This window comes from Sparus aurata, chromosome 5 (assembly GCF_900880675.1).
Source record: "Sparus aurata chromosome 5, fSpaAur1.1, whole genome shotgun sequence".
In the NCBI taxonomy this organism is placed as follows: Eukaryota; Metazoa; Chordata; class Actinopteri; order Spariformes; family Sparidae; genus Sparus; species Sparus aurata.
Genome location: NC_044191.1, coordinates 37,975,373 through 38,001,587, shown reverse-complemented (window position 1 = coordinate 38,001,587; position 26,215 = coordinate 37,975,373). Strand labels below are relative to the sequence as shown.

The window sequence follows — 26,215 nt, the reverse complement described above, 5'->3', positions numbered from 1 at the left end:
AGGAAGTTATTGACCAGAAACAATCAGAATGTGTTTATTAAGATTAAAACCATCAGACTGAATCAAGCTGGAGACATAGACATCAGCTGTTGTTATCGTGTTGTTACACTGGGTCATTAAAAGGGAGATAAAGTGTTAATGAGTCTATTACATTGATTATTACATGTTATTTTCATGTTGACAGTGGTCACAGCGGCTGTAAATTCTTCCCTGTGATAATCCCCCATTTTCAACATTTTATTGCCTCAGGTACAAACTTTGACTTTCATGTGAGTGACGGCGATCAGTAGTCGATAGCACAGCAGCGCTCTTCAACTCCGTGAAACAAAGCAGCTGATCAGCTGAATGATGATGACACATCTTGTTCTAATAGGAAACAGGCTCAGCTCCTCGATGATATCATCGGTGGGCATGACCCCGGGTCAGTGGGCGTGGTCAGCAGATGGTGGAGGAGATCAAACTGAGGGTCAGCAGGTAAAGGTGTGATGTCAGAGAGGAGGCGGAGCCCTCAGCGCCTTCAGGGCAACCGCTAGTCTTCAGACAGATGCTCTTCTCGCAGAACAAACCTGCACATATGACATCATCACACAACTTAGCTGCGACATCATCTTCCCCACACATCATTTGAGCTGTGAGATCTTCAAGGTGTTTGTTTACCTGTAAAGTTTTCCGGACACATGCAGCGCTGGAAGTCGATGCAGGTTCCTCCGTTCTGACAAATCAAACGCTCCTCGTCACACATGTTAACTGAGGGGACAGTCACATTATGTATTGATTATTGTAACATCACTGATAACATGATACCAGGTCACTGAAGCCCTGTGTACCTGTGCAGCTGGCTCCACCTCCTCTCCAGGTGTATCCAGGGAGACAGGAGTCACAGCGCCGTCCTGAGGCTCCAGGTTTACACTGACAGAGCCCCGAATCCGAGCAGTGAGGAGACAGACTCCTTTCCATGTCACAGTCACACTCTGAGGACACAAGAGTCATCTTCATCATCATCATCATCACTATCACCATCATCATTATCATCGTTCTGCACGGTTCAGAACGTGGCGGCAGATCAGAAATGTAATTTGGCCTGAAACCATTAATTCATTGCTTCATTACCCAACAGCAGGATTTGGATTTGGATTTCATTCTTTGACTGACAGGAAACCAGTGTAAAGATCTAAGGAGTGATGTGATCTACTGTTTGGTTCTTGTTAGGACTCGAGCAGCAGCTGGTTCTGAATCAGCTGCAGCTGTCTGATGGATTTTTTAGAGAGTTCTGTCAAGACCGTTACAGTACATTTACATTTGGAACATTTAGCAGACGCTTTTGTCCAAAGCGACTAAGTATATTCGTTATAAGGAATGAATCACAAAAAAAGAATCACAACAACAAAACACACACCATTGATAAAGTAAAAAAGAAAAGTAGTCGAGTCCGCTGAGGGTAAATGCATGGATGTGAAAGTTTCTCCAAATCCTGCAGAGACACAAGTCCTCTCATATGGATATATTCTCCAGGTCACAGCAGGCTGACTTTGTGACTGTCTTATTGTGGCTGCTGAAGTTCTGGTTTGAGTCCAGGATCACATGGAGGGTTCTGGCTCGGTTTGGTTTCCAACATTACAGACTGAAGCTGGGCAGAGACTGTTAGTCGTTCTTCCTCGGCTCCAAAATCAATTATTTTAGTCTGATCTTTGTTTAACTGAAGAAAACTCAGTTCAGTGCCTCTACTCAGCATTTGTATGGGATGATAGTCTGCTGGTGATGAGTTAGATAAATGTGTGCAGTGTCCAACATAACATTTTTTTCTCACTGGCCCGCTTGGCCAGCAGATTCGACTTTTACTGGCCCCATGTGTAATTTTAGTGGCCCAGCCATGAAAAAATGAAAATAACAATAAAAAAAAAAGACTTGTTTATTTATTGAAATTGTTCCCATTTAATTGTTTAGAGAGTCTGTCCCCGCAAAATCGGTATGATCTGGCAATGATGGCAAAAAGTAATAGGGGTTTGCTTAATAACAAGTATTAAAATTTCAAAATTGAAATTACAACATATTTAGTATTTTGAGATGTATCATTTCTCTCACTCCTATAATTCTGTTATCATTTTTCAGGTGATTGATGTTCTGAAAGCACTGTACAAACAGTACCATTATTATTATTACGCTGTTACTGTGATGATAAATGACACTTAAATATTGAATCTGTGTCTATAATAACCACACCCTGACATGTAAATGTGACATCTGTCTTGATTCATTTAATTTAACTTAAAATATGGACAACTGACTGCATAATATATGAATCAGAAACAGAAATGCTTTACAGCAGCTCCCATTCAAAGTCAAGAATATGCAGAAAAATAGTAGTTATAATAATAATAAACTATTTATATGCTGCATATTTATAATAGAAGCCTACTGCAATGGTACTTTTTTTTTTTACCATTAAATGTTATTTTATACATTATCATATTCTATAATGTTCTGTCATGGAGTACATCACTTCACTGCTAACAGAAAAGAAAGGAGCTCACTGCCAGTTGCAGCTTCTTATCGTGATCTGCAGTCTTTGTTAATTTTTTGTCATGACTGTTATAATTAGTACCCATCAAAAATCACAGTTACATGTCAGGATGTGGTTATTATAGACATATTCAATATTTAACTGTCACGTATCATCACAGTAACAGCGTTACATACATTAGCAGCTGTAAACACATAAAAACATTATAAAACACATCATGTGGTCCCCTTTAAACGCTGGGTGCAGGTGTATATTTTGGTAAATAACCGCCGGTTCCAAATAAATGCCGTGTCTAATTTATTTTGAAAAAACATCAAGGAAGAAGACGTGACCACTGACACTGCACGTTTTTCTTCTTCGCCTTTTTTCACGTGTTGTGCCCAGAAGGATGCCAGAGAATTCACAGAGAAGCTGGAGAAGTTTGTGACATTTTCATCCTGGATTTTTGTGAGGAGGAAATTAAACGCCTGTCCCAAATAAACACCTGGTCTGTTAAATGATTGAAACAAATAAGCCGGTCAGTCCCAAAGCCGGTGTCATGTTTGAAGCAGCAACAGGAGAGGGAGGAGAGGAGAGAGGAGGCAGCTGCAGCGAGCGCAGACTCAGAGCGGCCAGAGAAACTGAGTGACTGTAGTGAGGCTGCGGATAAACGGCAGAAAAAGTGTGCCGGAAACTGCCGGAAACACTTCACAATACATTACGTCGTCGCAGTTCAGCCAGGTATACTGATCCCTCCACCTCGGGAGAAATCCCCTTTTCCTCCTCTCGGACTCGTAGCACTCCTTCGCCAACATTTTTCCGAATCACTTTCCCGCATTTCCCGCATGCATTCTAGCGAATCACGATTGTCATACAGGCAGTGACTGGCCAATCACTGTAATCAGTGTAATCAGCGATTGGTCCGGGCCAGTGACTGACCAATCGACATGCCCTGCACCTACTTTTACTGGCCCCGGGCCAGCGGGCCATGGGTTATGTCGATTGTCCTGTGTGTGTGTCGTCTGCGCACCCATGGTAACATATCTTATTGTTTTCCATTATCTGAGCTAGAAGAAGCATGTAAATGTTAGACAGCAGAAGCCCCAGAATGGAGCCCTGTGGGACTCCGTTTGTCATTTCCTCGTCTCAGATGTTTAGTTACCTAAAGACACAAAGTAATATCTATCAGTTTTAAAACCAATGTATTGCTGTACTGTAGAGTCCCACCCAGTTTTCCAGTTGGTCCAATAGTATATTGTGGTCAACCGTGTCAAATGGTCATCATCACCATCTTTTCTTAATTTAGTTTTAAATATTTGTACTAATTTGTTTATCCACCAGGTGGCAGCAGAGTTTGACTAATGTGTGGTTGTCATCGCTGTGTGTGTGTGTGTGTGTGTGTGTGTGTGTGTGTGTGTGTGTGTGTGTTTGTGTATGTGCTACTCACCGATACAAACGTTCTCGTTGTCCAGTGGCAGCGAGGCGTTTCTATAGTAACCAAGGCGACAGGACTGGCAGCTCTGACCTCGCGTGTTGTGTTTACAGCTCACACATGTGACCACGTTGAGGAAGTCGATATAGCTGCAGCGGTTGGAGTGACTGTTACACTCACAGTCTGACACACACACACACACACACACACACACGTGAGGTCAGTTAAGACACAAACTTATTTTCCCCCTTGACATGAAGAAATATTAAAATCTGCCCCTTATTAAAAACTGAATTAATTCTATTTGTGATTGTGATTTTTAATCAGAAACATATTCTGGATAATTGTCGGACGTTGGACGGTTGTATTTTCTGTTTAGACAGAAAAAAGGGGTGTCAAAATATTTCCTTTCTTGACATTTAGTGAGTTTATTTTGTTGACTTATTAGACTCAGTAGTGAACTGGCTGCTTTAACATCTCCAGCTGAAACTACAGGCTGTCAGACTATCACCTCTGAACTACAGAATGGTGTCAGGGGCAAGCTGGTTAGCATGCTAACTTCAGTAGAACTCAGAACATCTTTGCAAGAACGTTAATACTGTTGTTTCTTTACACTGTTCATAATGTTAGTTCAATTGTCACATGTTTTAAAATGACAGATCTTACAAACCGCCTCCTAAACAAATCTCCAACCACTGTTCATAACTCCGCCCATGTAGCATTATGGGTGAAAGCAAACATACAGACAAGTGAGACAGGTAGAACAAACAAACACTGATGAAGACGCCAGCAGAGACCTGAACACTGTGGAAGGTTACATCATCGAGTTTGTTTGTGTCTTATATTTTTACTGTTGACCTGTAACCCTGACAGTGACTTGTCCATGGGGGAGGAGTCTAATGTTTCAGAAAATCTGATGTGAAATTCGGACTACAACTCAGTTTGTGTGGCCTGCCAATGAATACAGGAGGGAGGAGTCATATACAGGTAAACAAGTCAGATGGTCAGAGTTGGTCTTACCCTGGAAGGTGACGTAGGCGATTTTGGACAGCTGACTGAACTTTGGCCCTCCTGGAATCAGAATCTTCTGGGTCGCTTTGGACACAAAACAAGGTGTGTAACCATGGCAACGGGCAGGTAGCAGCAGAGGTCATCAGACTTAAGCAATGCTGCTGAACTTCTCAGGCCAAGTCATTGGAGGAACTTTTACCATTTGTTGTATAAACACTTTGAGATCCCTAATTTTCAAGAGGGTCTCTTACTAGTAGCTCCACTGCTACTACTACTGCGCCTATTGTTACTGTTACTATTACTACACCTGCAGCTGCTGTTACCAATGCTGGCCAGCAGGTGGCAAGTCTACTACTGTTCATACATGTTATACCTTTTTTCTCGTAGCCTTTGTCATCTTTCTCCTTCCCGCCTTCCTCTTTAGTTTTTTTTTTTGTTTCCTCCTTGGCCTCAGTGGCTGTTTGGTTGAACAGAAATGGAACTGATTTTAATTTGCATGAAAATATGAATTACCAGTTATTTGAGTACAGTTTGATAGATCAACATGTGAAGCTGCTGATCTGATAGGTTGTCAAATCTCTATAGGTTTTAAGCTTTTTCAAAAAGACATCTGGGCTTCATTTGTGTTGTGGTTCCTCATTTACTCTACCAGTTGACATGTTTAATTTAATTCCCCATGTGTTACATTGAGATCCTGCAAAACACAGAAGCTACTTTTCATCTGAAAGGACACGTTTCATCAGGAGGGTTTAATTGATCTGATTACCTTTATCATGTGCTTTTAATACATTTGCACAGACTTGATACGTGCTTCACTTCAGTTATCTATTACAGTGAACATGACTCACTGATGTAGAAACTGTTCTGTGTTGACTCAGTTTATAGCACCCAGACGTATTTGGACAAAATGTTGTCCTCAGCTCCAGCTGAGGAAGACCAAAATATGTGGTTGAAAGCTTTGAAGACAACAATTAAGTTGCGCCTTCTGCTAGGAATCTTATGGCAAAATGCCTTTGCTAAAGTCAGCTATGAATCTCAAACTCAACCAAGATGTAAAAGTACATTTTCAAGAATTACTGAATGTGCAGCCAAGGTTCTTAAATAAATTGTGTATGATATTATATTCTGACCAATCATGGACTCATTCTGTACCTTTCTCCTTTTTTTCCTCTGTCTTCTCTTGTTTTGAGTCTCTCTTTTCATCGGACTCTGATACTCCTGCTGGTCCACCAGCAGCTGAATCCTCTCCAGATGACTTTCCTTCCATTGTAGCTGCTGAAGAATCAACTGCTTGGGAAGAATCAAGTCTAGAATCTAGACCAGGGCTTCCACTGTCTGGTGCAGAGGAATCAGTTCTGGTTGATTGCATTTCATCATTTCCTGTCACCTCTGTATCTGGCCCTACTGAGACAGAATCCAGTCCAGAATCCACTGAATTTGATCCAGTAGCATCAACAGATCCACGGGAATCATCTGGAAGGTTCCCAGGATCACTAACAGGCACTGGTCCAGAATCTTGTCGAGATTCAACTGAATTTGGATCATCCGGGAAAGGGAAGGTGAAGTCCACAGGGGCAAAATCACCAGAAGGTTCCGAACGATTTAAGGTGGTGGAGCTTGTGTCTGGTACAGCATCACCTTCTCCTCCTTCAGAAGAAGGCAACAAGGACTCTACAGAAGCATCAGGACGAGATACTTCAGGAGGTGCTCCATCAGGAGAAGGTACATCGATAAGTGTGCCTGGGATCCTAGAGGAGGGTGCTTTTAGAGGAACACCTGGAGGAGGCACATCAGGAAGAGGTGCATCAGGAAGAGGTATGTCTGGAGGAGGTACACCAGGAGGTACACTAGGAGGTACATCTGGACGAGGTACATCTGGAGGAGGTATTTCGGAAGGAGGCAAATCAGGAGAAGGTACATCTAGAGGAGGTACATCAGGAGAAGATATATTAGGAGGAGGTACATCTAGAGGAGGTACATCAGTAGAAGTTATATCAGGAGGAGGGACTTCAGGAGGTATATCAGGAGAAGGTACATCTGGAAGAGCCTCATCAGGACGAGGGACATTGGAAGGTGGTATATCAGGAGGAGATACAACAGAGGTAGGTACATCTGGAAGAGATTCATCAGGTGGAGGTATGTCAGGAAGAGGTACACCAGCAGAAGCTTCATCAGGAGGAGGTATATCAGGAGTTAGTACACCAGGAGAAGCTTCATCAGGAGGAGGTACATCAGGAGTTAATACACCAGGAGGAGATTCATCAGGTACACCAGGAGGAGGTATAGTCATCTGAGTGTCTGGAGGAACATCAGGAGAAGTTGTGTCAGTTCCTGCTGTAAATGAAGTATCTCCAGCCTGATTGGTTGTGACTGACAAAGTTGATTGAGTGTCTCCTGATGGAGCCCCGTCATTAGTTTGGGTTAATACTGGGATCGATGCTGTTGTTGGTGCTCCGGTTGATGTTGTTGGTGTTCCGGTTGCTGTTGTAGTACCATCAGCAGATAGGGTTGTACTGGTGATCATGTTGTCAGTACCAGTGTCAGAGAAGGTGGCGTCAGTGCTGTCTGGTGAGGAGGTGGAGTCAGAGGATGGAGTCACTGGGTCAGAAATAGACACCTCAGAGTCAGTGCTTGGGCCTGGAATAGTGAAGCTGTTGGTACTTGTCGAACTGATGCTTATAGTGGTACTGGTGGTGTCTGGTACTGTAGGGACTAGTTTGCCTACAGTCTCCAGATCTGGTCTGCTGGATGGAGCTGTGTTGGCTGTAGGTCCTGCTGCACTGCTAAAGTCTGGAAATGCATCAGAGCCTGCAGTAATAACAGTACTACTGAAAGTAGTAAAAACTGTAGTACTGGTGTCAATAGCTGTCGAGTCTAAACCAGCTTTAGAAAAATCACCGGTATCACTAGTACTAATAATGTAAGTTGTAGAGTAAGTATCCATCATGGTAGTGCGGGTAGTAAGAACATTGTTAGTGCTAAATACAGGGATATCAGTAGTTATTTCTGCAGTAGTAATACTCCATGTGTCAGAGGTAGTAGAATCACTGGCTGAAATAGCACTTGCTGTGCTTGTAGGAGCTGCATCAGAAGTCATTGTGTACATAAAAATAGCACTAGTTTGGTCAGTAGAGGCAGTCAAATAAGTGCCAATTGTAGACACAGTGTTAGTAGTAGCAATAGTAGTAATGTCAGTCACTCCATTTGATGAGGCAGATGGTCTGTCTGGTGCTGCTGAGTTAGAGTCACCATCCGCTGTCAGAGAAGAAGAGTTGTGTCTTTAGTGAAGCTCAGCTCTCCGTTCTCTATAGAACATGACTGAACTCTGCAGAACATTCAGCACTGGGAGCTTTTCAGTTCACTCAAATGTGAGTAGGAAGAATCTCAGAAACCCTCTCCTGTACCCTTAGCCCGACGGTAGACCCCAAATGATATGTGTTGTGAGATGATAAAGTGTCATTCTGCTCATCTGACTGTTGAAAACTGATAATTTCACTGTAGAGAGTGAAGGATCCTGATCCACCTGTTGGTCGGAACCCTGACCGGCTGGCACATGCTGACGATATCAAACACTGTGCTTGTTCTCTTTGGTGGACTCATCACCTGTGTGTGGAACACCTAAATTCTCAAAACAACAGTTATTTTAGAGTCTATCAGTGCTGCCACTTCACCTGTTCAGAGCCAGAAACCCAGCCAACCAATCAGATGGTAGTAATAAAGTAAAAACACCCAGTGCTGTTCTGCAGAGACCTTTACTGGACTCTAATGTTTCTGTGATCAAATCCACACACTGCTGGACTGTTGCTCATTCAGATCAAGATTTTTACTTTTTTTTTAAAGATTTTTTCTTTATTAAACAGTAGACAGATAGGAAATATGGGAGAGAGAGGGGGATGTGACATGCAGCAAAGGACCTCCGGCCGGAATCGAACCGGGGTCGGCTGCGTATATGGCATGTGCTCTAACCACTCGACCACCTGCGCGCCCAAGATTTTTAGTTTTGTTGCAGGCTCAGTTTGAGCAGAATGTTGGTGAACTTTCATATGCTTGCAAAGCTAAATATCAACTTTCTCCTGAGATACTTTGTGACCCCATTTGAACAGAGTTATGTGGATTTAGTCACTGTTACATCTACTACTGTGTTCTACCATGTTCTAACGTGTTCTACCACTCTACTCTTCTACCCTGTGATTGTTCTGATCACTGTTGCATCTTTTCAGATTCCTATGGTTCCTTAAAACTCTGTTAACCAAACCGGCATTTTACCCAAAAAACTCAGTTTCATTGTTGGATATATTCAGTTAACACTGAAAAGAGGCATAAAATGTTGGAACCTGTTCTGAAATGACGGAAAAAGTGTAATCTATTCCATCTGTTTATTGGTTATGTAAAGATGCAGGCATTTATATCTAATGTGTCCGAAGGTAAACGGGCTGAATGTGTATGTTGTGTTTGTCTCTATATGTCCTGTGTGTTTCAAAATGAGGCTGATTACTGTGATCCTGACAAAATGTGTGCATGTGTGCGTGTTAAGTGATTGACCGGTTAAACAGGCTAGAACAGATTAAACACACACACCATCTGTTGTTGTGTTAATGATGGATTAACGTTCAGACTTCCCTCCCAGAATGCACCCTGATATTTAACTCACTCACTGATGCGATCATCATGTGAACAATTATTTAAAAAGTATCAATACTTTCTCCTGAATTTAACTAACTGACCAACTAACTATTAATCTAACTAGCTCTCTATTTTGTACCGACATGAGTGAGAATGATGAAATTACATACAAAACTTTTATTATTCTATCAGAAAAAGCAGAAATGTTTGAAATAAAAAATAATCAATTGAAAGGAAAAATGTGGTATCCCATGATGCAACACTGACCACATTACTCTAATTGGTCTGCCTGAGTGTGGAGACAGGTGAACAGCTGAGCGGACAGACAGGTGAGCAGACAGACAGACGAACAGGTGAACTGTACTTACTAGCTGCCATTTCTGCTGCTTCACCTGGAGAGGACACAACATGTGATTGAAAAATACTTAAAAGATCTCCACTGCTGTTTCAGACATGGTGAGGGGCTGTCTCAAGCAACCGTTCTCTCTCCCTCCGTTCCCCAGCAGCAGCAGAGTGCAGGACAAGGTGGTTATTCAGTGTAATGTTATTCTGATTAATTGATCTTTTATCTGACTGACTTTGTGACAGTTTGAATCTATGACTCAACGACTACAATATTCTCTAAACTATATACTGTAAATACTCAAGACTATATTATATTGTAGCATATACACCAATCAGGCATAACATTATGACCACTCACAGTTGAAGTGAATAACACTGATTATCTTTTCGTCATGCCACCTGTTAGTGGGTGGGATATATTAGTCAGCAAGTGAACATGTTGTCCTCAAAGTTGATGTGTTAGAAGCAGGAATAATGGGAAAGTGTAAGGATTTGAGTGAGTTTGACAAGGGCCAAATTGTGATGGCTAGACGACTGGGTCAGAGCATCTCCAAAACTGCAACTCTTGTGGGGTGTTCCTGGTCTGCAGTGGTCAGTATCTATTAAAAGCGGTCCAAGGAAGGAACAGTGGTGAACCAGTGACAGGGTCATGGGGCGGCCAAGGCTCAGTGAAGAACATGGGTAGTGAAGGCTGGCCCGTGTGGTCCGATCCAACAGACGAGCTACAGTTGCTCAAATTGCTGAAGAAATTAATGCTGGTTCTTATAGAAAGGTGTAAGAACACACAGTGAATTGCAGTTTGTAGTGTAAGGGGCTGCATAGCCGCAGACCAGTTAGAGCCCGTTGTGACCCCTGTTCACCACCAAAAGCAGCAACAATGGGCACGTGAGCATCAGCACTGGACCAAGGAGCAATGGAAAAGGCTGGCCTGGTCTGATGAATCATGTTTTCTTTTACGTCACGTGAATGGACGGGTGTGTGTACGTCGCCTACCTGGGGAACACATGGCACCAGGATGCACTATGGGAAGAAGGCAAGCTGACAAAGGCAGTGTGATGCTTTGGGTAATGTTCTGCTGGGAAACCTCGGTTCCTGCCATCCATGTGGATGTGACTCTGACACGTACCATCTACCTCAGCATTCTTGCAGACCATGAACACCCTTTCATGGAAACGGTTTTCCCTGATGGCTGTGGCCTCTTTCAGCAGGATAATGTGCCACAAAGCAAAAATGGTTCAGGATGGTTTGAGGAGCACAACAACAAGTTTGAGGTGTTGACCTGGCCTCTAAATCCCCCAGATCTCAATCCAATCGAGCATCTGCAAACAAGTCCAAACCATGGAGGCCCCACCTTGCAACTTACAGGATTTAAAGGATCTGCTGCTGACATCTTGGTGCCAAATACCACAGCACTCCTTCAGGGGTCGAGTGGAGTCCATGCCTCAACAGGTCAGGGCTTTTTTGACAGCAAAAGGAGGACCAACACAATATTAGGTAGGTAGTCATAATGTTATGCCTGATTAATATATACTTTCTAGAAACTCTATAGAGGCTCCTTTGTGACCAATATGACATTAGCAGCAATGTTAAAACTGAGATTTTAAGAGAGCTCTGAGAAGCTTCCCTTCCTTCAGCAGATGAAAACAAACTGTAAAGAGAGATGATCAGTGTGTGTGTGTTTGTGTGTGGGTCTGTGTGTGTTCAGGTACGTACAGGTGTTGGCGGTGCCTTTGGCCAGGGGTAGGTAAGATCCTGGTCTCCAGCTGCGGGGATTGAAGCCTTGGCTGCAGCGCTCACAGTCCTGTCCAGTTGTGTTGTGGTCACAGTCGCACTGCAACGTTGCATCACGTAACACACACTGAGATGCATGGAGGTTACACTTACACCTGCATGAAACATACACAGAAAAACACAAATGCACATCAGTCCTGTTGTACCTTAGCTGGTTGTTAGCGGTTGTAGATGGCTGTTCAGAGGTGTAGCTGGCTGTTGGGTGTAGCTGGCTGTTAGCAAGTGTAGCTGGCTGATAGCAGGTGTAGCTGGTTGTTAGAAGGTGTCGCTAACTGGTAGCAGCAGTAGCTGGCTACTGGCTTTAGATATTATTTACCTGGCAGGTACATCAATGTTGGAGATAGCGTAGAAGTACTTAAGCAGGTTGTCTCTCTGGACATAGGTCCCTCCCAGTGCTGGGCGGAGGAGTCTCAGGCGGAGGTTGGTGAAGGTGAAGAAGTCTCTCAGACCCTTCATCGTCTCCATCCGGGTGTACAGGGCATCCATGTTGATCAACTTTGGACCTGCAAACACTCCAAACCGAGCGCGCACCTCGAACACCACGACCTTCTCTTCCTGTTGGTCAAACAGGTAACATGCTTTCAGCCATTGGTAAAGCACAGTCAGGTATGACCAGGTAGGTCAGGTATGATGAGCTCCGGTCAGGTATGATCCGGTCTTGTCAGGTATGATTAGGTATTATCAGGTATGATCATGTATGATCAGGTATGATCAGGTAGGTCAGCTATGATCAGGTAGGTCAGGTGTAGTCAGGCTATGATGTAAATGTATCATGAGTTTTATCTGCTTCCCAGTATGATCAGTATTGGGTCCAATTACCCACCTTTGCTCCGACCCAGCGGGAGTACTGCTCAGTACAGATGACCCGGGTCAAGTTACTCGGTGCTAAATCAGAGACCTGTTTCGGAGACATGCCAAAGGCTTCCAGACAGTCGTCAGCGTAGTATTGATACGGCTGCCACGTTAGCCCTGAAACACAAACACATGATCAATAACAGCAATCATCACTTGATTATCAGTCATCACTACACACAGTCTTGGCGCCCTCGTGGCTCAGCACTGGACCCAGTCCGGTTCTTGGTGGAACTGATGCTGAGGTCTGTATTTGAAACTTAATGTAACTAACAGGAATTGACACAACACAGGAAACATGATGGTCTGTTCAGATGTCATCAGCACCTGGTATTAACATGTGATCGATATCTGGAAATTAATATCTGATCATGAGTCTTTCCTGGTATTGACAAGTGATCAATGCCATTATCTCTCGTCATCATCACAGATTGTGATCAGATCTCAGATGATGATGCTGATGTAGTCATTCATTAACTCTGTGTTGCTACAACTGCTCAAGTCAAACCTATACAAATCAAATCTAGTTAAAGTGAAAATGGTCGACAGGTTCAGTCTATTAATAGCTCGTATTCATTTTCTTTGCAGAGTCAGAGTGGCTGAAGAGACGATCTGAGATCAATAAAAGGTTAGATCTGTTGGCTGTGGTGCTAATGAGGCTGAAGGTAATCACAGCCAGTGGAGAAGGTACTGCTCAGTTACACCTGTCAGTCGTGTGACTGTTTGTCTTCAAGGTCACAAGACCTGAGAATCTTCATGAACTCTGCTTATCTTTCCTCCTGAAAGGCCTGTCTGTAGCTTTTAAGGATAGCTTTACTGACAGGAAGAGGCAGAGTCAGGTGACCTTTTCCTTCTGAATGTTCGGTGTCATCAACATCTGTCGAGCATGCATGTGATCATTTACTGATAAGTAACTTTAGAGTTATTGATCCAAAGATATCTGATACAGATCACATGACAATACTAGCTGATATTCGATTGGCTGACCCTCTCCAGCTTTCTGCCCCCCACTGACAAATCACCTTTGTCCAGAGATTTCTCGAGCACCATGCTCGTTGGTCGGCCATACTCGAAGGTGACGATGATGTCATCAACCACCTCCAGACTCTTATTCCAAGAGAGTGTGATGTTGGCCAATAGGGGCTCAGGATACCTGGACCATGTGACTGTCTGCCAGTAGGTGATTAGTCCTCCCCGCTCCCTGTCTCCCATCAGCTGTGGAGGGTGAGACAGGTCTGGGCTGGACGCATCACACTCATCGCTGCACAGGTATGGGTTCTCCTGCAGAACAGCAAACAACAGAACCCTGTGTATTTAAAGTCACAGTGGAAAATGTATGAGATTATTTGATCTTTTACAACATTCTGATGGTTGAAATGTCTCATTGGTTCAGTCGCTAACACTTTCTATGAGGCCCACGTCTATAATGCATTATAACTTCGGCTGTCAAACGATTATTTTTTTTAATCACGATTAATCGCATTTTGTCCATAGTTAACTCGCGATTAATCGCAAATTAATTGCAATTTTTTTGACATTCTTCTCTGTTCTAAATGTACCTTAATGTATTTTTTCATGTTCTTAATACTTTCAACAAGATAAGAAAGTGGAAATATGCTTGCTTTATGAAAATGTTTATTCAACACTTAAAATCATGCAGAAAAATAAAAGGCTCAAAAAATATCCCATTACCCTAAATGGGATCAAAACATGGTGATGTCTGCTTTTGACGAGGAGGGGGGGCGGTGGGCTCTCTGCATCTGCCGTGTGTTTGGCTTGCAAATAATATTTGAGACTCGACGTACTTCAATGGTAACTCATTTCATGTCGACAGTACGTGCAGATAACTTTTGTCCAATGGACCGAACCATCTGGCAGTGTTTTGAAAGTGAATTTGCCGTTCATAAGTCCTTTCTCCATTTACTTTAACTTTCGCTTTTCAGTCCACCGTGTTTTTCCTGAACGCCAACCCTGCTTCTTCTTCTTCTGATTCCCTTTCTTATTCTTCTGCCACTCTCTGTATCAAGACTACATGTGCCACCGATGGCCGTAAATCAAACAATGCGCGTATCTTTTTTTTTTAATACCGAGCGTTAATTGCGCGTTAAAAAAATTAATGGCGTTAAGAGGATGTTGCGTTAACGAGTTATTAACGCGCCAACTTTGACAGCCCTAATTATAACACATTATGAACATACTTATGTGTTATAATGCATCAACAGTGCTGTACAGAACACATGTTAAAAAGTCCAACTTTACAGCCCAAATTATTCAGATTGCTTCAGCTCCACCCACACTCTTCCTCTTTGCCCTGTTTTAGATTAGTCTATTGGTGACATCACAGAGACTACGTCCATGTTTTTTATCTCTGTAAGTGGGTTACAAGCTGTATGTAGTGCATTTGTGAGATGGAGCACCAACCGTATGTAGTGCATATGTGAGGCGGGGCACCAACCGTATGTAGTGCATATGTGAGGCCGAGCACCAACCGTATGTAGTGCATATGTGAGGCGGAGCACCAACCGTATGTAGTGCATATGTGAGGACGGATGTGAGGCCGAGCACCAACCGTATGTAGTGCATATGTGAGGCGGAGCACCAACCGTATGTAGTGCATATGTGAGGCGGAGCACCAACTGTATGTAGTGCATATGTGAGGCGGAGCACCAACCATATGTAGTGCATATGTGAGGCCGAGCACCAACTGTATGTAGTGCATATGTGAGGCGGAGCACCAACTGTATGTAGTGCATATGTGAGGCGGAGCACCAACCGTATGTGGTGCATATGTGAGGTGAAGCACCATCTGTATGTGGTGCAGCACCAGCTGTATATGTTGGAGCTCCTGCTGTATGAGGTGGAACACCTGCTGTATGAGGTGGAACACCTGCTGTATGAGGTGGAGCACCCGCTGTATGAGGTGGAACACCTGCTGTATGAGGTGGAGCACCCGCTGTATGAGGTGGAACACCTGCTGTATGAGGTGGAACACTTGCTGTATGAGGTGGAGCACCTGCTGTATGAGGTGGGGCACCCGCTGTATGAGGTGGGGCACCCGCTGTATGAGGTGGAACACTTGCTGTATGAGGTGGGGCACCTGCTGTATGAGGTGGAGCACCTGCTGTATGAGGTGGAGCACCAGCTGTATATGTTGGAGCTCCTGCTGTATGAGGTGGAGCACTTGCTGTATGAGGTGGGGCACCTGCTGTATGAGGTGGAGCACCTGCTGTATGTGGTGCAGCACCAGCTGTATATGTTGGAGCTCCTGCTGTATGAGGTGGAGCACTTGCTGTATGAGGTGGGGCACCTGCTGTATGAGGTGGAGCACCTGCTGTAGGCAGCCACATGATCCAACACAGTTTAATGGAGAGAGATAGAGAGAGAGAAAGGGTGTGTGTGTGTGTGTGTGTCCCACTAACATACTTGTGCAGTGTGTGATGGATTAACACTGAAGTTAATCTTATCAATGTGTGAGAGGCTTATCTTTTGACTTTAGCTGCAGCTGCCAGCTGCTATAGTACAACTAATCTACAACTAAACATTTAACTAGCTGACTGTAACTGTAACTGACTTTAGCTGACTGTAACTTTTATTAACTGTAACTGACTAACTGTAACTAACTGTCACTGACTATAACTGTAACTAACTATAACTTACTGTAAATAACTGTAAATAACTAACTGACTATAACTGTAACTGACTCTAACTGTAACTGTCACTGACTCTAACTGTAACTCACTGTAACTGTTATTAACTGTAACTGACTGTAACTGTCACTAACTGTCACCGACTGTAACTGTAACTAACTGTCACTGACTATAACTGTAACTAACTATAACTTACTGAAAATAACTGTGTATAACTGTAACTTACTATAACTGTGACTGACTGTAACTGTAACTAACTGTAACTGACTATAACTGTAACTTACTGTAACTGACAACTGTCACGCATTGTAACTCACTGTAACTGTCTATATCTATAACTGATCGTAACTGTAACTGACTATAACTGTCACTAACTATAACTTACTGAAAATAACTGTGTATAACTGTAACTGACTATAACTGTAACTTACTGTAACTGACAACTGTCACGCATTGTAACTCACTGTAACTGTCTATATCTATAACTGATCGTAACTGTAACTGACTGTAACTGTAACTGTAACTGACTATAACTGTAACTGACTGTAACTGTAACTAACTGTCACTGACTATAACTGTAACTAACTATAACTTACTGTAAATAACTGTAAATAACTGTAACTGACTGTAACTGTAACTAACTGTCACTGACTATAACTGTAACTAACTATAACTTACTGTAACTTACTGTCACTGACTGAAACTGTTATTAACTGTAACTGACTGTAACTGTAACTCACTGTAACTGACTATAACTGTAACTGACTGTAACTGTAACTCACTGTAACTGACTATAACTGTAACTGACTGTAACTGTAACTCACTGTAACTGACTATAACTGTAACTGACTGTAACTCACTGTAACTGACTATAACTATAACTGATTGTAATTGTAACTAACTGTAACTGTAACTGACTGTAACTGACTATATCTAAAACTAACTGCAAGTTAAACTTATTAAAACAAACCTGTTACACCAAATGCATTTTACAGTCCGTCATTAATTTCCATCTGATCATAGAGATGCAGCATCATGAAACTGATGGTTTTATGTTCAGGTTCAACAAGCTGTGTAGTTGCTCATTAAATGGGGTCAAAGGTTAAATTCTTGTTGACATTATATTTTTGCTTTATTACATCTGTTGCGTTTATCAATAATTCAGAAATGTCTTTGGTTTCCCAAAGGAACAATTAACAGACAGCAGGAAGCGTGTGTGCATGTGTGTGTGTGTGTGTGTGTTCCTGAAATGATTGACAGGAGAGACTTTAATTTGTTTAACAGATCCCAGTATTGGCCTGAATATGAGACATATTGTAATGTGTACGTTATGATTGGAGACCATAAATCATGAGATATCTGTTCTGTCTCTGAATCCTACAGATGGTGATTATTATGGGTATTATGGGTAGAGTCTGTTAGAATCTGTTCAGTTGTTCCAGCTGAACCTGCAGGACTCTTTAAACAGCCTGAATCATCTGCTGGCACTGACTGACCATCATCAGTTCAAACTGATCAAAGAGTAAATGTGACTGATAGCTGACCTGAAGACAAGTTTGCACCTGAACGACACTTGACACAAATATAAACACAACACTTTTGTTTCTGCACGCTGTTTTCACAAGTTGAAGAATGGCAGATGTGAATGTGGTGGTCCTCAGGTGATGTGTTTACATGTGGTCTGTGATTGTGAGGCTGGATGGATGTACTAACAAACTCTCAGAAACAACTTTGGAGACAACTTGTTGTGTTGAACTTCACATTTAATCAACGAGGAGCAGCTGAGGTGGATGTTCCTTCCATCAGCATGTCAACTTCACATGTTACTATGAGCTGTCCAAACACATCTCCGTCATAATCATGCTATTGCTTTACAGTGTTTGTTAAGGTGTGTGTTCAGATGTGTGTTTGTGTGTTTAGGTGTGTGTTTGTGTCTTCAGGTGTGTTAAGGTGTGTGTTCAGATGTGTGTTTGTGTGTTCAGGTGTGTGTGACTGACCAGTGTGCAGAATCTCTCAGGTGGGTTTCCACAGGTGATTCCAGGGGGGTCAACTCTGATCTGCATCGCCTCCCTCATGTTGGCAGGTGGAGGCTGACAAGCGTAAAACTCCCATCCAGGCCCCGCCTCTGAGCCACGCAGAGACCGACACACATCAAACTGACCGCCAGTCTGACATCGGCCAAACACAGGCAGGAGAAGGAGGAGGAGGAGATGGGGGTGAAGATGAGACATGGTGGCCAGAGGGTCAGACAGACAGGAGGTTCATCAGGAGGTCAAAAGTACCTCACACATATTTATCTTGGGATTCAAACAGGTGCTTGTCATGGTGGCCAGCCAGTTATCTTCTTATCGCCATGGTTTCCAGGTGAAAATAATCCTGAGGATGCTCCACCCACCAACAGGCTGCAACAAAAACATTAGTGAAACCAGTGAAACCAGAAGCTCTGCCCCTTCAGTCTGCATCTATTTGTGTTCTGATATTCTGTCTCTCACCATACAATCTATTAAGTATCTGTACTGGAGCTTTTACTGCTGTGATATACTATTGTGATATACTACAGTGGTATATTACTGTGATATACTACTGTGATATACTACAGTGGTATATTACTGTGATATACTACTGTGATATACTACAATGGTATATTACTGTGATATACTGCAATGGTATATTACTGTGATATACTACTGTGATATACTACAGTGGTATATTACTGTGATATACTACAATGGTATATTACTGTGATATACTACTGTGATATACTACAGTGATATATTACTGTGATATACTACAGTGATATACTACAGTGGTATATTACTGTGATATACTACAGTGATATATTACTGTGATATACTACAGTGATATACTACAGTGGTATATTACTGTGATATACTACAGTGGTATATTACTTTGATATACTACTGTGATATACTACAGTGGCATTTTACTGTGATATACTAAAATGGTATATTACTGGGATATACTACTGTGATATACTACAGTGATATATTACTGTGATATACTACTGTGATATACTATTGTGGTATATTACTGTGATATACTACTGTGATATACTACAGTGGCATTTTACTGTGATATACTAAAATGGTATATTACTGGGATATACTACTGTGATATACTATTGTGGTATATTACTGTGATATACTACTGTGATATACTACAGTGGTATATTACTGTGATATACTACTGTGATATACTACAATGGTATATTACTGTGATATACTGCAATGGTATATTACTGTGATATACTACTGTGATATACTACAGTGGTATATTACTGTGATATACTACAATGGTATATTACTGTGATATACTACTGTGATATACTACAGTGATATATTACTGTGATATACTACAGTGATATACTACAGTGGTATATTACTGTGATATACTACAGTGATATATTACTGTGATATACTACAGTGATATACTACAGTGGTATATTACTGTGATATACTACAGTGGTATATTACTTTGATATACTACTGTGATATACTACAGTGGCATTTTACTGTGATATACTCAAATGGTATATTACTGGGATATACTACTGTGATATACTACAGTGATATATTACTGTGATATACTACTGTGATATACTATTGTGGTATATTACTGTGATATACTACTGTGATATACTACAGTGGCATTTTACTGTGATATACTAAAATGGTATATTACTGGGATATACTACTGTGATATACTATTGTGGTATATTACTGTGATATACTACTGTGATATACTACAGTGGCATTTTACTGTGATATACTATTGTGGTATATTACTGTGATATACTACTGTGATATACTACAGTGGCATTTTACTGTGATATACTAAAATGGTATATTACTGTGATATACTACTGTGATATACTACAGTGGTATATTACTGTGATATACTACTGTGATATACTACAGTGGTATATTACTGTGATATACTACTGTGATATACTACAGTGGTATATTACTGTGATATACTATTGTGATATACTATTGTGATATACTATTGTAATATATTAATGTGACATACTACTAACATAATATATGTCTGAATCTGTCTCTCTGTCTCTCTCTCTGTGTGTGTGTGTGTCTGTCTGTTGCTCTCTCTCTCGGTGTCTGACTGTCTGTCTCTTTGTTGTTTGTTTGCATCTGATCTGATGAAAACATGATTAAACTGAGACTCTGAGACTCGGCCGCTCCTCTTCTTCTCTGTCCTTATTAAAATGTTTGACCTCACAAACAACCTCCACTACTCACATGTTTCTCATCTTTTATCTCTGTGTTGTACACTCAGTGGCCACTTTATGAGGAACACACGTACAGTTTGTCTGTAAGTCTGACTTTCTGTTCACAGCTTTTCAGGACATTTAGATCAGGTAGTCAGAATATTAGAACCCCCTGAATGTGTTAAAGTCCAGTTAGTAATTAAACAAAAGTAACATCATCATAAACATCTTTAACATCACAAAGATTGTATATATGACGGACAATAAAGACTTTGTTAAAGTCATTTTATGACACAGAAGCTGAAACAAACTGAACAAGTGTTCCTAACAATGTGGCCAAACACAATTTCTGTTATCTCTTTACACAATACACCTGTCCATCTATATCCACCTGTCTGTCTGTATCTGTTCCTACCTGTCTGTTTCTATGTGTCTCTCTGTCTGGTGTTACTGATCTCTGTTTCTACCTGTCTCTCTGCTTGTCTCTCTTTCTGTTACCTGTTGTAGTGTTTCCTGTCTATCTATCAGTGAGTTACTCACCTGTCTGTCTGTCTGTCTGTCTGTCTGCAGTTTGCCTTTAGGTTGATTCTTGATGAGTGAACAAACAACAAATTGCAGATCGTCCTTCCTCTTCTTCTTCTGTTTTCTTTTTTTTAATCTTTTCTAATCTCCTCTGCTCTCCTCCTCTAGATAAACCTCAGAGCTCAACACCTCTCTTGCTCTCTCTCTCTCTCTCTCCCCACTGCAGATCTACCTCTCTCTCTCTCTCTCTCTCTCCACTGTCTCTCTCTCTCTCTCTCTCTCTCTCTCCACTGTCTCTCTCTCTCTCTCTCTCTCTCTCTCCACTGTCTCTCTCTCTCTCTCTCTCTCTCTCTCTCTCCACTGTCTCTCTCTCTCTCTCTCTCTCTCTCTCTCCACTGTCTCTCTCTCTCTCTCTCTCTCTCTCTCTCTCTCCACTGCGTCTCTCTGTCTCTCTCTCTCAATTTCAATTTCAATTTCAACAAGCTTTATTGGCATGACTGTGCTTCACAATATTGCCAAAGCGTACAGGATTACAGAGCAAGAATGTTACCAATAATAATGTTAACAATAATAATGATGCTAATAACAATAACAATAATAGCAATAATAACAACAATAGTAAACAGAATATCAGTGTGCAGGTAAGAACCCAGTCAGGATCAGCTGGTTCATGTGGAGGAAATCATGTCAGGTGTTGTTGTGCAGCTCGTCTCTTCTCCTGTGGCAGCATTCACAGATCTCGCTGCATCTACAGCAGTGCCAGTTTTTTCTCCCAGTAAATGTTGTAGTTTTTCTTGGTCTGATAGTTTGGGGAAGTCTGGGGTTGTACCTGTGATTTTAATGTATATCTGGGTTCTGATGTCTGTGAATGTGTCACAGTGCAACAGGAAGTGCTGCTCTGTCTCCACCTGTCTGTGTGGACAGAACCGACACAGCCGGTCCTCTCTGGACTGCCGGGTCTGTCTGTGTGGACAGAACCGACACAGCCGGTCCTCTCTGGACAGCCGGGTCTGTCCGTGTGGACAGAACCGACACAGCCGGTCCTCTCTGGACAGCCGGGTCTGTCCGTGTGGACAGAACCGACACAGCCGGTCCTCTCTGGACTGCCGGGTCTGTCCGTGTGGACAGAACCGACACAGCCGGTCCTCTCTGGACAGCCGGGTCTGTCCGTGTGGACAGAACCGACACAGCCGGTCCTCTCTGGACTGCCGGGTCTGTCCGTGTGGACAGAACCGACACAGCCGGTCCTCTCTGGACAGCCGGGTCTGTCTGTGTGGACAGAACCGACACAGCCGGTCCTCTCTGGACAGCCGGGTCTGTCCGTGTGGACAGAACCGACACAGCCGGTCCTCTCTGGACAGCCGGGTCTGTCCGTGTGGACAGAACCGACACAGCCGGTCCTCTCTGGACTGCCGGGTCTGTCCGTGTGGACAGAACCGACACAGCCGGTCCTCTCTGGACTGCCGGGTCTGTCCGTGTGGACAGAACCGACACAGCCGGTCCTCTCTGGACAGCCGGGTCTGCCTGTGTGGACAGAACCGACACAGCCGGTCCTCTCTGGACAGCCGGGTCTGTCCGTGTGGACAGAACCGACACAGCCGGTCCTCTCTGGACAGCCGGGTCTGTCTGTGTGGACAGAACCGACACAGCCGGTCCTCTCTGGACTGCCGGGTCTGTCTGTGTCTGCCGCTCTCTAAGGCCCGGCTGTGGTCGCTGAGTCTGTACATAGTCCAGGTTTTCCTCAGTCTCGGGTCAGTTACAGAGCTCAGATAATCTGCCATGGAGTATTGTCTGTTTAGGGTCAAACAGCATTGGAGTTTGCTTTGGGTTTTGGTTGCGGATGTCCAATAGTTGATGTAATTGTCTTTTTCTTGCTATAATTTGGTGGGGCTGGATGGTGTGAGGGCGGTCTTGGTGCCCGGTGCTGTTGGAGCTCAGCCTGTGGACCAGCTGGCTGAGGGGACTCCCTTCTTTGCTCTCCTCTTGGCATCGTAGGGCTTTGTAGTGGTAGGAGCTGGGCTCGCTGGCTCTGAGGTGTTGGTAGAACTTTATTGTTCTTTTTTGGATCTGAATTAAAAGGGGAAATTGGCCCAGTTCAGCTCTGCATCCGTTGTTGGGGGTGTTCCTGTGAACTCTGAGGATGCTTTTGCAGATCTCAGTGTGCAAGCTTTCCATTGGGTGTTTGTCCCATTTTTGGAAGTCTTGGTTCATGAGAGGGCCCCACACTTCACTACCATACAATACAACTGGTTCAATTATTGATTGAAATATTTTTATCCAGATTTTGACAGGTATGTCTATGTTTGAAGACTTCTTTATAGTCCAGAAAGCTCTTCTGCCTTTTTCTCAGAGATTCTTAATGGCCAGATTGAAATTTCCCGTCGATGTGATATTTAGTCCTAGATATGTGTAGCTGTGTGTGTGTTCTCTGTCTGTAGAGTCCAGGTGGAACCTGTGGGGATGTTTCTGACTCTTGCGTAGTTTCTGGAAGACCATGACTTTTGTCTTCTCCAGGTTAACGGTCAGGGCCCGGGTCTGACAGAACTTTTGCAGGTGATCTAGTTGCTTTTGTAGAGCCTCCTTTGATGGAGCGAGCAGTATTAGGTCATCTGCAAACAGTAAACATTTGACTTCTGTGTCAGAGAGGGTGAGACCAGGGATCTCTGACTCTTCCAGGGATTTGGCCAATTCGTCGATGTAAATGTTAAACAGGGTGGGGCTCACACACTCTCTGGTTCATGTGGAGGAAATCATGTCAGGTGTTGTGCAGCTCGTCTCTTCTCCTGTGGCAGCATTCACAGATCCTGCTGCATCTACAGCAGTGTTAGGGTTGTTCCTCAGGTTGTGGCATGCTGATGTATATTGGCAGTGATGTTGATAGGTTTTCAATGTAGTGAGTCCCCGGGACCCACAGGTGGTGAGTTGAGTGGGTCCCTGGGAAATTCAATGGGTCCCGACTCCCCAGTTAAAAAAATGTATTTCTTTCTTATATTATTCTCTTTCTTAAATGTTATTGAGTGTTAAACTCCTTTGATGGTGGTATGATATGGTTATAACAAACGGATATATTCATGTATGTTCAAAATGTATCTGAAATTAAACAAATAAAATTCCAAATCTGAAAAGTTTATTGCAAAACAACTGTCACAGTGGCATGACACTATAGCAACATAAATAGCACCAAAATAAATTACTAAAATTCAAATAATCTGCTGACCTGCAACAGGTTTTTTCTTTTTCTTTGGTGGCATTTTTGCGTTCTCCTTTTCCTGCTTACTTGAAAAAAAAGCGGGATCTCGTTGGAAGCGCGATGTATGCACAGACGCCGTTTGGGCATAACAAAATGGTGGCTGCCATTCAATGTAGTTTTCATCACCACCACCGGATTATGTTTTATTCATTCCATTACAGCACGTCCCCTAAACGTTAAAACATAATCGACAGAGCACAGCATCGAGCAGTGGAAACGTGGGTTTATTTACTATGAAGTTCGTATTTTTAATTGTTGAAATCAGAGGTGTAGCAAGCTTTTCAAAAGTGCGGGGGATGGATGTGGTGGTGGTGTTTTTTTAAAACAATTTTGGGTCGGGGGGGTGATGATAAATGACACTTAAATATTAAATCTGTGTCTATAATAGCCACACCCTGACATGTCAATGTGACATCTGTCTTGATTCGTTTAATTATAATATAATATAATATTTATAATAGAAGCCTACTGCAACTGTACTTTTTTTTTTACCATTAAATATTATTTTCTATACATTATCATATTTTATAATGTTCTGTCATGGACTATGTCACTTCACTGCTAACAGAAAAGAGAGCTGCTCACTGCCAGTTGCAGCTTCTTATCTTGATCTGCAGTCTCTGTTAATTTTTTGTCATGATTGTTATTATTAGTACTTAGATTATCAAAAATCACAGTTACATGTCAGGATGTGGTTATTATAGACAGATTAAATATTTAACTGTCATATGTCATCACAGTAACAGCGTTACATACATTAGCAGCTGTAAACACATAAAAACATTATAAAACACATCATGTGGTTTGGTGTCGACCTGTATACTGAACGTATCAGGAGTAATCAACGTTTATAATCATCAGAGAACGTTACAGACATTGTTTTTGGTTGCTCTCCGTTTCCAGAGAATTCACAGAGAAGCTGGAGAAGTTTGTGACATTTTCAACCCGGATTTTTGTGAGGAGGGAATTAAACGCCTGTCCAAATAAACGCCTGGTCTGTTAAGTGGTTGAGACAAATATACGCCCGGCTATTATTTGGTATTTTACGGTAGATCCCGCCTCATCAGCACAATGGCTGTGTCCAAATTCAGGGGTAGCATCCTTCAAGGACCCATCCTTCGCCGCCAGCAAAGACAGGGTCCTTCAGAGAGACCTGCAGGCCTCGTCAGCCTGTTGTGAAATGGGACGGTCTACCCTTCGCAGCATTTCCTGGTTGCGTCACCAGATGTTCCAGCTCCTACCCGCACCTCACTATTTCTGGTGAGTGACAAGAAGAGTAAAGTTTGACTGTCAGATCTGTTTGAGCTTCAGGAATTCCTTTTTAATCCTCCTGCTTGTGGAGGAAGAGGAGAAGTGGCTCTGGTTTATCTCCGGCTGAGAGGACCGTGGAGAGGTAAACCTGTTATTGAACCCACAGTAATGTTATTAATATTATCATTATTAGCTAGCTAACAGTTTGGGCTCATTAACATACAGATACATTATGTTAATGCTGACATATAAACTGCTGATCCCCACATATGGTTTTATTATGTTTTTAAAGGCATTGTATTTAAAATGTTTGGTAGATAGTTTTGTTAGTTGTAATGTATTATGATTATTATTATTATAATTAGAGTATGAAATTATAATTCTTGCCTCTTTCTTAAAACATTCTGAGTGACATGGCAGCCGTGGATGGAGTCAGAACTGCAGACCCAGTTGATGGAGGATGTGGTGGACAGAGGAGACTGGACCCCCAAACACCCTGAGTACCGACCCAGATGATGTCCCACTGACACCATCCAGCCCAGCAGCACTGCAGGGACTCCTGCTCAGCCTGTTACTGTACATCATCTGTGACTGTTTTAAAATTGTTTTTAATATAATTGTTTTTGGTAATAGTTAATAATAATCTGTAAATAGTTATTTATGCTGTAATTTTGTAAATAGTTGTAAATGTTAAGACCTTAATAATAAAAGAAAACATTCAATCCCTTGTTGTCCCTGAAAAGTA

The 26,215-nt window shown here is 42.5% G+C and overlaps 1 protein-coding gene across 6 annotated transcripts in view; it reads right to left on the bottom strand.

The window, feature by feature from the left end:
- The window catches only part of ntng2a (netrin g2a), a 21,654-nt gene extending 504 nt beyond the window's left edge, over positions 1 to 21,150 (bottom strand). Inside the window, exons 1-15 of one of the 6 annotated variants that reach the window (XM_030417567.1) lie at positions 20,988 to 21,150; positions 18,484 to 18,603; positions 18,199 to 18,369; positions 13,577 to 13,835; positions 12,526 to 12,671; positions 12,019 to 12,257; positions 11,625 to 11,797; positions 9,935 to 9,958; positions 6,096 to 8,198; positions 5,317 to 5,400; positions 4,953 to 5,027; positions 3,948 to 4,115; positions 828 to 971; positions 658 to 747; positions 1 to 566 (exon numbers count right to left, since the gene is read on the bottom strand). The exon at positions 1 to 566 is cut by the window's left edge and continues 504 nt beyond it. In XM_030417567.1, coding sequence (XP_030273427.1) covers positions 436 to 566; positions 658 to 747; positions 828 to 971; positions 3,948 to 4,115; positions 4,953 to 5,027; positions 5,317 to 5,400; positions 6,096 to 8,198; positions 9,935 to 9,958; positions 11,625 to 11,797; positions 12,019 to 12,257; positions 12,526 to 12,671; positions 13,577 to 13,835; positions 18,199 to 18,369; positions 18,484 to 18,525 — 3,849 coding nt within the window. In that variant the 5' untranslated portion in view covers positions 18,526 to 18,603; positions 20,988 to 21,150 and the 3' untranslated portion in view covers positions 1 to 435. Of the gene's footprint in view, positions 567 to 657; positions 748 to 827; positions 972 to 3,947; positions 4,116 to 4,952; positions 5,028 to 5,316; positions 5,401 to 6,095; positions 8,199 to 9,934; positions 9,959 to 11,624; positions 11,798 to 12,018; positions 12,258 to 12,525; positions 12,672 to 13,576; positions 13,836 to 18,198; positions 18,604 to 20,987 lie in introns of those variants that run through there. The other 5 variants (XM_030417566.1, XM_030417569.1, XM_030417570.1 and 2 more) reach the window with 5 other exon arrangements.
- Between the last annotated feature and the right edge of the window lie 5,065 nt (positions 21,151 to 26,215).